General features: G+C 39.0%; 1 protein-coding gene across 2 annotated transcripts in view; it reads right to left on the reverse strand.

Moving 5' to 3' along the window:
- Positions 1-15,922, reverse strand: part of LOC129236893 (furin-like protease 2) — a 174,391-nt gene that overhangs the window by 43,912 nt on the left and 114,557 nt on the right. For both annotated transcript variants that reach the window (XM_054871182.1, XM_054871181.1), the window contains exon 10: positions 14,609-14,883. In XM_054871182.1, coding sequence (XP_054727157.1) covers positions 14,609-14,883 — 275 coding nt within the window. The remainder of the gene's footprint in view (positions 1-14,608; positions 14,884-15,922) is intronic.

Raw genomic sequence — 15,922 nt, forward strand, 5'->3', positions numbered from 1 at the left:
AATATTATTAAAAATAAATTCTGAATATTATTGTCTTTTAGACCAGCTGGCAGAAAAAATTCGTGAAATAATACCCAGTTTGCTCAGAAAAAAATCTTCCCATCAGAACAATGCACCGAGCTACAAGAGCATTTTGACAAACGCTCAAATCCAATTGGAATTAAAGTTCGAATTCGTTGGAGCATCCCCCAGATTTGGCCCCTAGCCACTTTCATCTGTTTCCAGATCTAAAAAAATGCATGCATGGAAGCGTTTTCAACAAATGATGAGGTCACAACAGCGGTGGAAGCTTATTTTGCAGCCCTTCTAACCCCTATTGCAGAAGCTGTGGGCATCCTGCAGAGAAAGAGACTGTTGAGCACTTTCTTTGCAAATGTCCGACTCTGTCAGCTAGGCGCTTGAGATTCCTTAGTGTGCCCTTTGGGGATGGCTTGAGGAAGCTCTCCAGCCTAGACCCATTTCCTCTCCTCCACTACATGAACAGCACTGAATGGCTGTAGGTGACTTTTTCTTCCCTAAATTTTTTCGCAGGTCGTGATCTACATTATGATATCAAAAAACGTAAGTGCACGTAAGTGCTACTTGAAGTATTCTTTTGGTACTCTTGCTAACTAACTAAGGTATGTAGCTACCTAGCCCTTCCAGATTCCCAATTCAGGGATGGAATTTATACTTATAAATTGGAATCACGTTGAAACAAGTTAATTAATATTCAGATAGATTATACTGAATAATAAAGTGCATTCAAAACCATCAAATTGTGTTTTTCTCATCGAACCGCAAAACTTATTGAGCAACTTAGTTTACATAAATGGCACTTACACCCTCTATTGGGTGTTTGACTGAGATCATTCTCCTATTTCTTGTGGAAGTCGTCATGTTTCTTTACAAATGGCGATATTACTCTTCAGGACTATGACAGCTTCGCCTTGGGTGAATCCATGTATATGTTACGGCGTTCTGTGTAATCGTCCCGCCCTAGGTCTACGACGCCAGTCCTAACTCAGGTTCATTCGAAACTTTCCCGTAAGCGCAACCAAACAGAAATGAGTGAGAAGTACGGGAAGCATTTCGAAGCGATAGTTTTTGCATTCAAAGGGCCAAAATTATCTTACGCCACGGCTGCAAAAGTGATTAAAAATCAAAAAAGTTGTTGTGATGTGGAATCAGTCGTATAAAGTGTACAAAAATGTGGATGACTTTTCCGAGCGCGGCTTGAATCGAGTGACGATAAAACAGTAGGATAAAGTGATCGTCCAACTTTTTAAGCGGGCCCCTTCTTTTGTGACTACGCGAAGCACGATCAGTTCTTGCTAAAAAGGGAATAGATGTGAGCATCAACACCATCGAACGTCGACTGAAGGAGGCGAACATATCCTACCGTCCAACATCATCACAACCACTGCTCTCAGAAAAACACATTGAAAAGCAACAAAACAAAAAAATGGCGTCACAGTATTGGACTGGTTACATTAATCTTGGTCCCGGGCCATCGGAACATTGAAGGTAACGAAAAAGTAGATGAACTGGCAAGAGGGGGATCTGCCATGAGTAAAGCTTTTGCAGAATAGGTATTTCCACCAGTAGGTGCAGTAAAGAGTACAATTTCCCTAAGATGTCTCTCAATCGCGGATTGTAGGTGGAGAGACCAGACGAAATGCAAAATAAACAGATCGTAATGACCTACCTACAACCCCAAGCAATTATCAACATTGACAAACATGAAACGATGGAAGGTCTGGAGACTAACGGCAGTCATAACTGGCTTTTGGTCTATCGGAGAACAAGCAGCCAAAATGGGTATCCCTCACAATACATACTGTCACAGTTGTAAACAACCGGACAAAATGGAAACAATCTTCCATATTCTCTTTAAATGCCCTACCCTATGGAGCGACAGAATGTTACCTCGGGGCCAACTACTGCTCGAGAATCTCGAACAACAATCTGGTTTAGACGTCAACAACCTAATAAGGTTCTTAAACCGCACAGACTGGATATAGTCATGCTGTAAATAACCGTTAAACAAGTTTGTGACGAGAATGTGGCAATAAAATGGTGCGGAAGTGCCAGTTGAATTCTGGAAGAATCACCACTTTAACCGACCAACCAACCATTGGACTGGCCTTCCCGATCCCCAGACGCCACCCCATTGGAAATGTGTGAGGAATTATGAAAATGCATCTTGCCGGAAAGCCAGTCCATGATTTAAAGCAACTCGTGCGTCATGCTCGCAAAATCTAGTCCTGTTTGTCGACGAGCTACGCAGAAAAGCTCGTTCAAAGCATGAAGAGGATGCCATGCTATACTCGACAACGATGAAGACTACACGGTTTATTAAGTAATTGCGACTCGAAGTTTAGTATATACTTTCATGTAAAAAAATTGTAAATATATATCTTTAATACTACATGAATAATCGCGGTTACTTTTTTCTGACACAGACTGTAAATACGCAAGCAAGGCGGTGATTCTAAAGATCTCGCTCTAGTATTGAGGAAGAAACACTCTTTGGTTAGCCAATTGTCGAAAATATTGAGAAAATCGTGAAAGTGGACTGGGACCAGCGTGTGGCATGTGAGCACTTATGCTCTGGCCCATGTATTGAAGATTTGTTAAAAATGGATTGAAGATTAGTCAGAAATTCTTTTTTAATTATTTCCGTATTTTTGTTAATTTTGTGGTCGTAAACCACCTGAGCGTTGAGAACTTTTTACTTCATCTAAAATTGTGCAACTATGACGCCATTACACTTAACTTCATTAATTTTCTTATGCGAAAAAGTGTGTGTGTGGACTTGAAAGTATTCTGCATTTACATGTAACTTTTGCAGATATTATATTTAATTAATACATTCACATAACACTACGCAGTGACTACAGTTTTCTCAGCCGGCACAACGCAAAGGGTGAAAGCGAGTAATATCATTGGAAAATGAGATGAAATTACAATTACGTAAAGTGAAGTGAAATGAAGTAGCAGCAGGGAAACAACCAGCTGAGCTGTTAGGCAAAAGAGGCCAATAAACAGAACATAACTGTATGCAACGTGTGCACACACCAGCGCAATCGTGTGTTAAATCAGAAAAGCAAAATAAAGAACGAAAAACAAAAAAAAAAAGTTATACTATGAAACTGATAATGCAAATGAAATGGTCAAGTAAAATTGCAAATGAGAATGGAAAGTGTAATTTGACGAATGAAATGAATTGGCAGCAGGCACTACAAGAAAAATAACGGCAATACAACAACGAGAGTGCATGGCAAGGAGTTGGTCGCATGCCTGAGTATAAACTCATTGTTGTTTATGGCCTCGTTTGTTTGCTGCTTCACGCAATTTTATGGCAATCATAAAGGCGTAACCGAAGTCAAATGAATCGAGTTGGTGGGTGGAGGTTGTGGCAAATTACCGTAGCAGCCAAGACTCGCATGGCTGGCTGCTTGGCTGGTCGGTCGCACCACTTGGATTCAAAAGCATCAACGCAACTCATTTAAATCACAGGACTCATCGCAAATTTAACGTGTTTTTAATTTCGCTTTATATGCAGTGCAAAGAATATGGATGCAGATGCAAATTGTTGTCGTGTAAATGGTAGTTGGCTGCATTTGTTTTCTCTTTTTTTGTGTTGGCAAGACGCTTTAATGACCCCACAACATGCTTGTGCAGGCGTGGGTCATTCCCTTTAGAATCGCAATTTGTAAAGACTTTTTTTTAAGGAATCACAATTTATTTATGGTTGAGTACATTGGTGATGCGTGGCTATTATTCGGTTATTTATTGTTGAGTTATGGGTCTTTTAATGCATGCCAGCATGAGAGGCTTCAGCGCAAAGTGGCAGAATGTTTCTGCGCTGCAGGTAGAGAAATCTAAATTCATATCAAATGTAGATGAACGTGAGGGATTTCTGTTGGCTTCAAGCATGTCAGTGTGCTGTGTAAGAGTGTTGGCCTAACAGGTGAACGAGCTGCGGCGATAGGCCTCACATCTTTTTAAACCTATAAAATTTAGCTGAGGTTCTTCTAGCGAGTCTCCTTAATATAGAAGTATAATTTGCAGTACATACCTATAGCTATTTGTGCCTTACTAGCTAAATCTGCCTAGCTTAGACTTATTACTGCTGGCACCTTAATTTTTCTAGTTTTTCTAGTGACTCCTCAAGGATCACACTCAGCCGGATGTCAGTGAATCGGGTGTCTCATTGTCCCTAGAAAGAACTCCTTAATGCAATGTATGCAACAGAATGATAGCCGATCGACTAATACGGACATTGAGTACAGAATAAAAAAAACCAGATCCTCCTTCGCTATGCTTAAAAGCATATGGTACTCGAGAGAGCTAATCACCAGAATAAAGCTAATGATTTTCAACTCTAATATGGAGTCTGTACTACAGGTACAGTATGGCTGCAAAATATGTGACGTAGCGCTTTCAACAACAAAAAAGCTCCAAACTTTTATAAGCCGCTCTTTAGAAGCTACACTCCGCTTATGGTGGCCACACAACTGGATTTCTAATGACGACTTCCGTGCTCGAAGAGAACAAAGTCAGGTTGAGATTGAAATACGCGAACGAAATCGCAGATAAAGTCAAAAGCTGCAAATCGACCGCTATGGAATTTATTTGTATCGGCACTTTGCGCCCACAGCTGGCGCGATAGAAAATAATAATGTAATAATAATTATTAGAACTGACCCGTTTCTATGGCTGCTCACTATGACTGAGATTAAATCTGCGTAAGAGCGAATACAATCACCACTACTCTAGCCTGTTTTTTAAGTAGTTGGCTAACCACCAAAGTTCACAGTAGTGATAATAGTATCAGTTGTGATCACTTGAAGGACCCATTGCACAGATCATTCCACAACGCAATATGTCGTGTATTCAATTTATAGCGAGCTCAATTGAGGCTACTTTTAATCACATCAAATAAAAAGGTTGTCCATGCACTTATCAGCTAAGTTTCTCTGTGTCAAATTTAGGAATTTTTCAAAGAGGGGTGGACTGTGGGGACCGTGCGGTTTTGGTGGTGTCTGTAGAATTTATTGATTTATTGATTTATTGCTTATTATTCATTAACTTGTGCCAAATCAGTAATATATGAGTGAGCAGCATGCAATGACAAAGCAATGCAAATGACACAGCTTTTTTTATGAACGATTTGAGGTTAAGTTTCTCTCAAGCAAGTGACTTGAGTCGACCATAAAATCATACGATTGCGTTAGACTTTCTTGTAAGGTTTCGATGGTTTTTGTTAAAGACCTGTAATTGGTTGAAAGCTTGAAAATGAACATTTTCCCGGGCCATTGTTTAAATTAAGGTGGATCTATTCAGCAGAATATGAAGAACCTTTAAAGCAAGGGCATTAGAATGGGGTTGAACTTTATTCATACGTGAGTGTTTAAAAACTTCAGCACAAGGACTTATTGACAAGTTTTGAACATTTTTGTTTGTTTCTCATTTTACGAGGGTCGTCTGAAGAGTCCATGCAACGACAGCGAAATGAAATTACTGGCGCATATTGAAGTTATGTTTTGTTAGTAGAAAAAATACATACCAAGTTTTAGTTCAATCGGCCCATTTCTTTGTTTTTGGTATTTATTTGAATTGAGGACCTCGAGTGATTTTCCAAAAGGTCTCTTTCTATTACAACAGCGCAACAGGCTACTCCTCAGCTATTGTGATCGCAAAATTAATGGAAGTAGGACTACAACTCGTTTCATATTCAGCCATTCTTTAGAATTGGTTCCCTCGTATCTCTCGGACTTCTATTTCTTTCCCAATTTGCAGAAATGGCTGGCTGAAAAAATATTTTATTCAAACGAGGAGGTGATTGCATTGATTGAGGTTGATTGATTGGCTATTTTTCAGACTTGGACAAATCCTATTCGGAAAGAATCAACAAACTAGAAGAACGTTGGACGAAGTGTATAAGCCTGAAAAAAGCCTGCGTCGAAAAATAAAAAAAGGTTTACCCCATGCAATTAAGTCGTTGTTTTTTTGCAAGCACATTTCAAGTGACCCTCTTATTTTAGTACTTTTTTTTATTGAAAATACTGCACAACAATACAATTCTCTATAAAAAGTATACAAGTATATTAGTTTCAAACTTTGTGCTAATTAAAAAACAAAACCATTTTAAATTTTCATGAAAATATTAAACTTTCGAATCAGAGTTTTGAGATAAAATGTTGACTACAAACGGTTATATATTTACATCCATTTTGAATGTTTGGCCGAGCTCTTGCTCCTCTTTGTGGCGTGGGTCTTGATATTGTTCCATAAATGGATGGACCTATAGTTTCAAACCGACTTTGAACGGCAGATATTTTTTTATGAGAAGCTTTTTCATGTCAGAAATATACTCGGAGGTTTGCCATTGCCTGCCGCTGTTAGAAAAAATGTGTCTTAATTTTGGTATTTTACCAAGACTCGAAACTATGTTCTCTCTTGATTCCGAATGGTAGTCGCGCACCAGTCCATTCAGCTACCGCGGCCGCCAATGTATTTTAGTGTCATAAAGTCCAAGTTTGAAGTGGTGTTAAATGCGTTAATTTGAAGTAAATTTTATTGCTGACTGTCTCGTAATTTTTCTCCAATGGATGCTCGAAATGTTTTTTGTATAGAAAAAACAACCTAACATTGTCAGCAAAAAAATTGTCAAAATCAGAGTGATTTTGTATTTTATTGCATCAAAATTCAAAATTCGACATTCGAAAATTTTCTAAAGATTCTGCTAAAAAAGTGTAAAACTTTGATGAAAATTTTGTAATCTTTCTTTAAATTTTTTCTTAATTTGGAAACTTGGGTTGAGGTAAATTAACTATATTTTCAATAAAAAAAATTATTAAAATTAAATAAGGAACAAAAATTGTGAAAACGTGGCAGTAAACCCCTGCGCTATAGTTATTAAATGCACTGTGAGGGCACGCATGGGACATTCAAAAAATAAAATAAGTTCATTACCACTACTTATCCCCTCACAGCTTGTTTTCATCCGTTTCAGTTTCTTTATTTATTTATTTATATTATATATTTACGTAACTCTAACAAAAAATGCCACCCTTTAAGTGAAGAATTTTTGACTAAAGATAGAAGGACTATGAATAAGTTCGTGCGGTTTTACAACAGATGGCGTAACTTGATTATTATTCCATCGATCCACATTTCCAAACATTCATTGGAGAGCTACTGTCGTAAGGCACAAACGTCAGTATAAGTTTTTTATTTGAAGCGTAAACAACAATATTTTTACCACACTTGAAAATGTCGAATTTCGTGCCAAATAATGTGTTTTTGCGGGGAATTCTTCTTCATTATTTTAATATGAAGAAAAAAGCAGCCGAAAGTCATCGTATCTTGGTGGAAGTTTATGGTGAGCATGCTCTAGCTGAGCGAACGTGCCAGAAGTGGTTTGCACGCTTTAAAAGTGGTGATTTTGGCTTGGAAGACGAAGAACGCGAGGGTGCGCCGCCAAAGTTCATGGATACCGAATTGGAGGAATTGCTCGATCAAGATCCGGCTCAAACGCAAGAAGAGGTTGCAAAAACTTTGGGAGTTGATCAATCAACCATTTCCAAACGTTTAAAAGCCATGGGAATGATCCGAAAGGTAGGCCATTGGGTGCCGTATGAATTGAAGCCAAGAGACGTTGAACGCCGTTTTATGGCATGCGAACAACTGCTTCAACAGCACAAAAGAAAGGGTTTTTTGCATTGAATTGTGACTGGCGATGAAAAGTGGGTCCATTACGACAATCCAAAACGTCGGGCAACGTATGGATACCCTGGCCATGCTTCAACATCGACGTCGGCGCAGAATATTCATGGCCTGAAGGTTATGCTGTGTATCTGGTGGGACCAGCTGGGTGTTGTGTATTATGAGCTACTGAAACCGAATGAAACGATTACGGGGGATGTCTACCGACGACAATTGATGCGTTTGAGCCGAGCACTGCGAGAAAAACGGCCGCAATACGCCGATAGACACGACAAAGTTATTTTGCAACATGACAATGCTCGGCCACATGTTGCACAAGTGGTCAAAACATACTTAGAAACGCTCAAATGGGATGTCCTACCCCACCCGCCGTATAGTCCAGACCTTGCGCCATCCGATTACTATCTCTTCCGATCGATGCAACACGGCCTGGCTGACCAGCACTTCCGTATTTACGATGAAGTCAAAAAATGGATCGATTCGTGGATTGCGGCAAAACCGACCGAATTTTTCACAAAGGGAATCCGTGAATTGCCAGAAAGATGGGAAAAAGTAGTAGTAAGCGATGGACAATACTTTGAATATTAAATTTGTAACCATTTTACGTCAATAAAGTTTCAAATTTCGAAAAAAAACCGCACGAACTTATTCATAGTCCTATTAGGAAAATATAATATTTTTCTATAAAGAATCTGCATACATTTTTTAACTAAATTTGTTCGAAAGTATAAAATAAAGGCTCAAATCCCTTTGAGTCACCCAAAAACAAAAAAAAAAAAATGCCCCGCTCAATTCTATGCTTTCCAACATTCCTCGCAGCCACTCCTGCTGATCGCTCGACTCAGCATTGCTACCTTTTTCAGTCATCTGCCATTGTCCTACCTGTCCACGTGTCATTAAGCTAAGATGGCTATGCCACACACTATGCTGTGCAACGTGTTGCGAATGCAAGAACATCGCAATCAGCCAGCCAAATGGCTGTACAAATGACCTTTTTACTTTGCTTTATGTCCCAACGCTGGCCATTAAACCGTACAGCCCACACTTCCCAACTGGCCCAAATTTAAAAACTGCCTTCAATGTACCAGATTCAGTCTGGTCCACGTTCTGTGCTCTTTCTGGCCTATTTATCAGCTGCTCAACTGGCTGGCTGCTTGACTGACGTTATGCCTGTTTGCCAGCCGTGCTTGTGTGTTCGTTTGGCATGCAAATGAAGCTGTCACTCGCATTATGCCGACGAGAGAAACGATGGTAAAAGCTGCATCACTACGCATTCAACACCCGCCATCAGGTGCCTGAAAGGGCAGCGGCAGCGGCAACAGATTTCGATGCAATTGCGAAATTGCTATGCCTAAGGGTTGAGAGCAGGGCTAAATTTTAACTTTAAAACTGCCGCCGTTCAAGCATGTTTGAAGGCATACTTTTGATGCGATCACTTTTTTGCTTCAACATTTCCCACTGCCGCTCTTGTGATGCATCTACAATTTCCCACTTTACGCTCACGCTTTCACATCTTATGTGTAGGCGTTTCCATTGTCACTCTTCGCTGTTGTCCACGCCATAGCTTTGATGTCGTTGAGAAACTCATCAGAAATGTTGTCACCAACAGTTACGCATCAGCTGAGGCTAGCGCATCGTATAAGGTTGCAAAAAACAGCACATGCCAGCTATCGTCGTTGGTGATGTTTTGTGTTGGTTGGTGTATGGCGTATACGCAACCTCGCACAAATTGGCTTGTTTGCGCTGCTGATGTGTTGTGCTGGGGGGGGGGGGGGGGGGGGGGGCGAGTAACTGTTGTTCATTTTATATTAAAGTTTTACTTGCATTTTTAAATGGTGTTGCTTTTATTACTCCTTTGCCCTTATCTGGTTGCAAAGTGTGCGCGCTCTGAGTTGGGTGGTGTCACATTCCTCGCATGCCACACAATTTTCTCACTTGGCAAGTTATTAATGGCGTCGAAAGGTTGGAGAATTGCTTTTGGTATGAAATTATAGGCATCCACGGCTCAAGCAATATTTTTGTACAGTTGCAAAAATACACTTCGAGGTTTCGTTTAACACTTTAAGTTCTTTAGCTGCTGGCCTGCATACTCGGGTAATTATTTTAATTGCTAACTGTTTGTGTATTGAAATTGCCTCGGCCAACATTTGCTGGTGCTTGAATTTCACAGAGCAGCAAATTAAACATTTCTTGCGATGATCAAATGACATCCAGTGCTTTTGAGTTAATATTGCAGGCTGAATAAAAATTTTAGGTGAAAAAATTCAATCATTTTTTAAATAAAAGAAAGTGCGTCGGTTTTGAACATTTAAAAAAAATTTCACAGCTGCTCTTTTACACAACATTTGCTATTAATTCAAACGCGATTATTGCTATTTAATATGCGTTAGTGGTTTGAATTGATTGACTACTCTTGGCACGCTTTTTAGTTTTCTTCATCTGTCTGTACTTTTTGGACAGCACGGCGTATACGCAATCAAGGGGCTGCTCCAGTTGCATTCAAAGTTTGTGATTTTCAGAAAACAAAAAATTAAAAAAAAAAATAAATTGTAAAAAAATAAAAAGAATAAATAAAAAATAAATAAAAAAAAAAACTGAAAGAATAAAAAACAGCAAAAAAAAGGGGCGTGTCAACAAATAATCCAGATAAAAACCAGGGAATATCGAAACTGCGCAAACGGTCTTAATCACTCCAAAAAGATTGTGCATTTTAATACCCACAGAGGAAAAATCTGCTCTAGCCCTAGACGAGAAGGGCCACAAACTACTATATGAAGCACTTGCAGGTCACTTTGAATGCAATAAAGAGTTCTATATATCAGGTCAGTCCATAAGTTCGTGCGTATTTTACCCATAATTTCACTTTTGTACGATTTTTGCATATAAAAAATTATTCGCGGAATATAACGGAACCATTTATATTTTCTTTGATATATTATGCATTCAACAACTGATTCTAATCGCGGATAGAATCCGACACCTTGCTCGAACTAGTGGAAGCTGAGCCAAATTTGGCTCTCGATATGATAGCTCAGAGGTTAAATTCATCGCATGAAACAGTTCACAGGCACCTGGTTCAGTTGGGAAAGGTTTCAAAGCTGGAAAAATGGGTTCCCCATAGACTTTCCTTCGCCAAACTTCAGCAGAGAGTGAATGTGTGAATGCTTGAAAATTAAAGTTTTTTGAATCGTATTGTTACTGCTGATGGAAAATGGATCCGTTACAATAATCCTGTTCGCAAACGCCAATGGTTAGATAAAGATAAAAGAAACACCAATACTGACCCTTAGAGATGGCCCCCTGTCTATTTGGTGAGATATGGCCGGTATTGTTCATTATGAACCAAACCAGACGATAACTGCTGATTATTATTCCCATCAGCTATGAAACCTAAATGGGGCTCTTAAAAAAAACGACCGTCTTTAGTGAATAGACGCAGAGTTTTGTTTCACCACAACAACGCAAGACCTCATACCGCAAGGCAAGCATTAGGCAAGCTAAACGAGCTCAGATGGGAGCTAATGCCGCATCCACGATACTCTCCGGATATTGCACCTTGTGATTATCACCTTTTCCGTGGACTTCAATCCCATATAAGTAACAAGAACGTATTTTGGCTCCAAGGACAAACAATTTATTGAGCAGGCAATTAAAAATTGGCCTAAACGTTGGGAAAACACTGTAAATAATGAAGGAAAATATATTATTGATTAATACCATATATACTTTAAACATCTTTTGTATTAATTTTAAAACCACCTCTAAAAAACGCACGAACTTATGGACTGACCTATGTAATAATAGGACTATCACGCACTAGTTTATGCAAGTTCTGCAGTGCTGAAGAGGAGTCCATGGAGCACTTAATCACCAATTGTGAAGCCTCAGGTCACAGGAGACAGAGAGTCCCAGGCTCGCACCTACTAGAGGAAAAAGACTTACAAGTACGAGGAGTTGGTATGATTTCTCGCAATACCAAGTAATTAAAATTAAGCAGTTAGTGGCGCACAATAGATCAATCGGGTCGCAGTGCATAAAGACCTTTACTATAATTGGCAAATAGTTTTGCAAGTATATCGAATTTTGTGTGGTCGAAATTGTTTCCTTGTTTCCTAGCGCGGTGTTCTACGTTCTAGAGGATCTCTTCTACACAATATGTTGAAAATAAATGCTATGCCCTTTCGGACGAACTTTTTCAAAAACGAAAGCCACGGACAATTTAAAAGATTGCGCGAGTTTTAACACCTGCACCTTTTGATCGGTGAACGAAAATTAAGAAAAAATTTGTTACTCGTTTGTTTTTGTGGTCATTATTATGAATCTTTAACATAAAATACCCGATTTTGTATCGGTTGACCCCAAAAACTCCCGAAGAACTTAATTTATGCTAATTTCAAAAAATTTCAGAAGTATTGGAAATTAGATTCACTATTTTGAATTATGAAAATCTGAAAGCAGTTTGCATACAAAAGCCCCAGAAATCGTTGGGTTACGAATTTCAATCGCTTGTTTTTTTTTATTTATTTTAATCGAGATTAGAGCCGCCACTTGCAGTTGAAAGTGTGGCAATTTTAAATTAAAAGTGGACATAAGACCCCAAAATTTGAACCCTGTTAGAGTTTTGCCTGACAAACTTCATTGCATCTTCAGGGGTGTCACAAGGCACTATTTAAGGCCTCTTCTCTTCATTATATTTATTATTGATATTAGTACCTGTTTTTTATTTGCCAATTTTCTTCTCTCTGCTGATGATTTGAAAATATGTTCGGTGAAATTTTCTGTGAAAATATTTTCTGCCAGGATGTTCCTATGAGACAATCGCAGATTAATGTGTTTTTTCACTCATGCAGTTATTCTGGGATCACTCTAATTAAACTACTAAGAAATGTTTTCATGTTACTTTGGCCAAAACTCCGAATGTTCTTCAATTTTCTTATATTAGTTTTGCTAATACTTTACTTCAATCTGTTCTAGCTGTGATCTTTGACTCTCACCTTCACATTAACTTTGTTGTATCCACTTCTTACTCAATCTTTGGTTTTATATGGCGTAATAGCTCGAAGTTCTCGCACCCTACCACTCTTAAGGTACTTTTTACTTCCTTTATTCACTCTGGATTAGAGCATGTAGCATTTTTCTGGAGGCCGTGCCACCAATTTGCAATTGGGGGAATTGAACGTGCACAGATGGTGTTCCTCAAATATGTTCTCAGGTCGTTGAAATTTTCAAATTCTATACCTTGGTGGCGTCTTTTCGCCCTAATTTGGCAACATCGAAGCATGTAAAACTCACCCCAAAGCTGCCCTGATTGTCGTTTTGCACTTACTTCCCAACGACTTTTCCGTTATTTCCATCGCAGCTCAAAGTGCAATCAGGTTAAAGTAGATTGGCCTCTGGAGGCGATCTCTCAAGGGACATGGTAGCATTTTCGGGCAGTTCATACCGTATTTTTTCGAACTTTGAACATATCTCTCTTTCCGCAAACTAGAGTTTGAGGGTCGTGCTAGAGCAGTCTTTCCAAATAGGCAGGATTTGATCGAGTGGAAAATCTGCACCGAAGCTTGCACCTCTGTCTTCACTCACGGTTCCAAGATGGAATCGGGGGTCGGAGTAGGGTTTCTCTAAATCAACCAATTTATCTATCTCCTTTAAACTACCGAATACTCCTAGTGTTTTTCAACCAGAAGTCTTTGCGATCCTGTAGGCATGAAAACTGCTTAGGTAACGCGGGAGCGAGAGAGTTATTAACATTTTCTGCGATAGACAAGCCGCGATTAAGGCTCTGTCGACGCCATGTTGCAGAACGAAATTAATAAGCTCCAGTATGAAGGAGATCAAATCTTTTGGGTGTTGCAGGTAACATTTCACTGATCTGGGTTCCAGGACATAGAGCACATAGAAACATAGAGGGAAATGAAATTGCTGATGGGCTTGCCAGGACGGGGACTGAATTGGCCTCAGGGATCTCCTACCCGGTCTTCAGCATCCCCCTGACAATTGTAAAAGGGAAACTGCACAAATAATTTCTCAGGAAAGCGCAGAAAAAATCGAGCTCCACTTCTTCATGTGCTATTTCGAAAACCTTTTGGCCCCAATACGATATACCAAGGACTCAGAAAGTTCTTTGGACTCCTCGCCATTAAATTTCCAAACTCGTAGCTGTGTTTGCCGGTCACTGGACCATCAGCACACACGCAGAAAAGATAGGGTTACTATTTAACTTCTATTGCAGAAGCTGTGGGGACCTTTCAGAGAAGGAGACTGCTGGCTGTAGATATCTGCCTGTTGGAGGTCTCATAATGGTATCATAACGACGCTTTAGTGCTACTTGATGAGCACCAGACTGGCACTTCAACCCTTTTACCTACCTCACCTACCTACACCTTCCTGTAACTCTCGCTTTTTTTGAATAATTTAAAGCCTCTAGAGAGTAGCAGATCTTTACTCTCTTAATGTCTTTTGTTTTTAGTGTAATTAAAGGAGAAATCCATTTTTCATGCCTATTACGGAGCATTCACTTTCATATCCCTACTAGAACTTACCCATTTCAACTTAAATTTCTTCGCATGAATTATGCGCGTAATGCTCATATTGCCTGCGCTCTCAGACTTGACTTTTCGGTGTGAAAGAATGATTTTTATCACATTCTGAACTCTCTTTTTTAATTTATTTACTTAACTATCTGTAGTAGTTTAAGCTCATAGTAGCTCTAAACGGTTTGTGAAAACTATATCAATGCTTTGGGCTTGAAATAAATGAATATACGAAACTCAACTTTTCAGAGACTGCAATGCAATGCCTTATATTCATATACACACATACTTCAACATATTTATATGAGTATGTATTTGTACCTACAGATTTATTAACTCTTTGTCGATTTTATACTCACATTCGTCACAATTCTCACTGCCAGATATAATGCATTTGCCCTTCTTGTTGCGCGTCCAATTCTCATGGCACGTTAAACAAAAGCCATTGCTGCTACATGTTGCACAACCAGTCGGGCAGGCAACACATTCCTGACGCTTCTTGTCCGCATAGTAACCGTCCGGGCAATTATTTAAGCATTTGCCATCGAGAGCAAAGCGACCAGAACGACAGGTGATGCATTGCGATTCGGCGGAACCATTGCAAGTGGCACAAGATGAATGACATGACGCGCAACTGGAAAGAGATGAACAAACAAAGAGACACTTAGATAAAGGTAAGAAAATGCATATCGAAAGAATATATATTTTTAACGGAAAAAATCACAAGCGATACATTGGAAGTTTGCTGGGGAATATACAGCGATTTTTTATATTTTTCAATCAATAACCATACACACATATACATACGTCGTATACATACACATACATAGGAATAATAATAAAAATGTTGCTTTTGCTCTGTTTACTTATGCACTACGTAGGTGTCGCCAAGAAAATACCTTTCGATATTTATATACCATATTTACAAAGTTGTGAAAGCTCCGCACAAAAATTCCATAACTGTTATTGAAAAAACAAAAAAACAATGTTGACTGAAGAGCACAGAGTAATGAAATTCAGAAAAATAATCCAAAAATTGCTCATTCCTTTCCATGCAAAGCGGTGCTGCGCATCAGTTGCCGAAGTGTGAAATTTAATATTTTTGAATATTGTAAAGCCTTCGAACAATGCCACGCTGATGGGAGCTGGTGCTTCAGGTGAAGGCACCCAAAAGTATGCAAATTTTTATTGTAACAAATTCCACTCACTGCACTGGTGGTGATTGTGTGATTGAATAGAGTTGCTATCTGGTCTCTGTCGAATGAAACTGTTACTCAGTTATTTTTTCACACACACACATATAGAGATGCGCACACTTCTATACATTTATACATACAATAGCGGCCGATTTATGTGTGTTTGCAAGTTTTAGTTTTAATTTTTTCATTTTTTGCTGCGCTTTAAAGTTAACTACTTCATTTGTACCACAAACCTGTCGCAGCAGCTGGTTTTTCGTATGCGCAAATTTATATTTATACATATAAAGGGTGGTTAATATTCAAGGGCCGATATTGAATGTGAACCACACCTAAACGTCAAGTTCTTTTCTGCATTCCATTTGCCATTTTTCAATTTCAGACTAACTCAATTTGAACTGTGGAAAGATACATAATCGACCAACGCGTTAAAGTTATTTAGGCTTATTATGGAAACGGGCGTTGAAATCAAAATGC

This window comes from Anastrepha obliqua, chromosome 2 (genome assembly GCF_027943255.1).
Source record: "Anastrepha obliqua isolate idAnaObli1 chromosome 2, idAnaObli1_1.0, whole genome shotgun sequence".
Lineage (NCBI taxonomy): Eukaryota > Metazoa > Arthropoda > Insecta > Diptera > Tephritidae > Anastrepha > Anastrepha obliqua.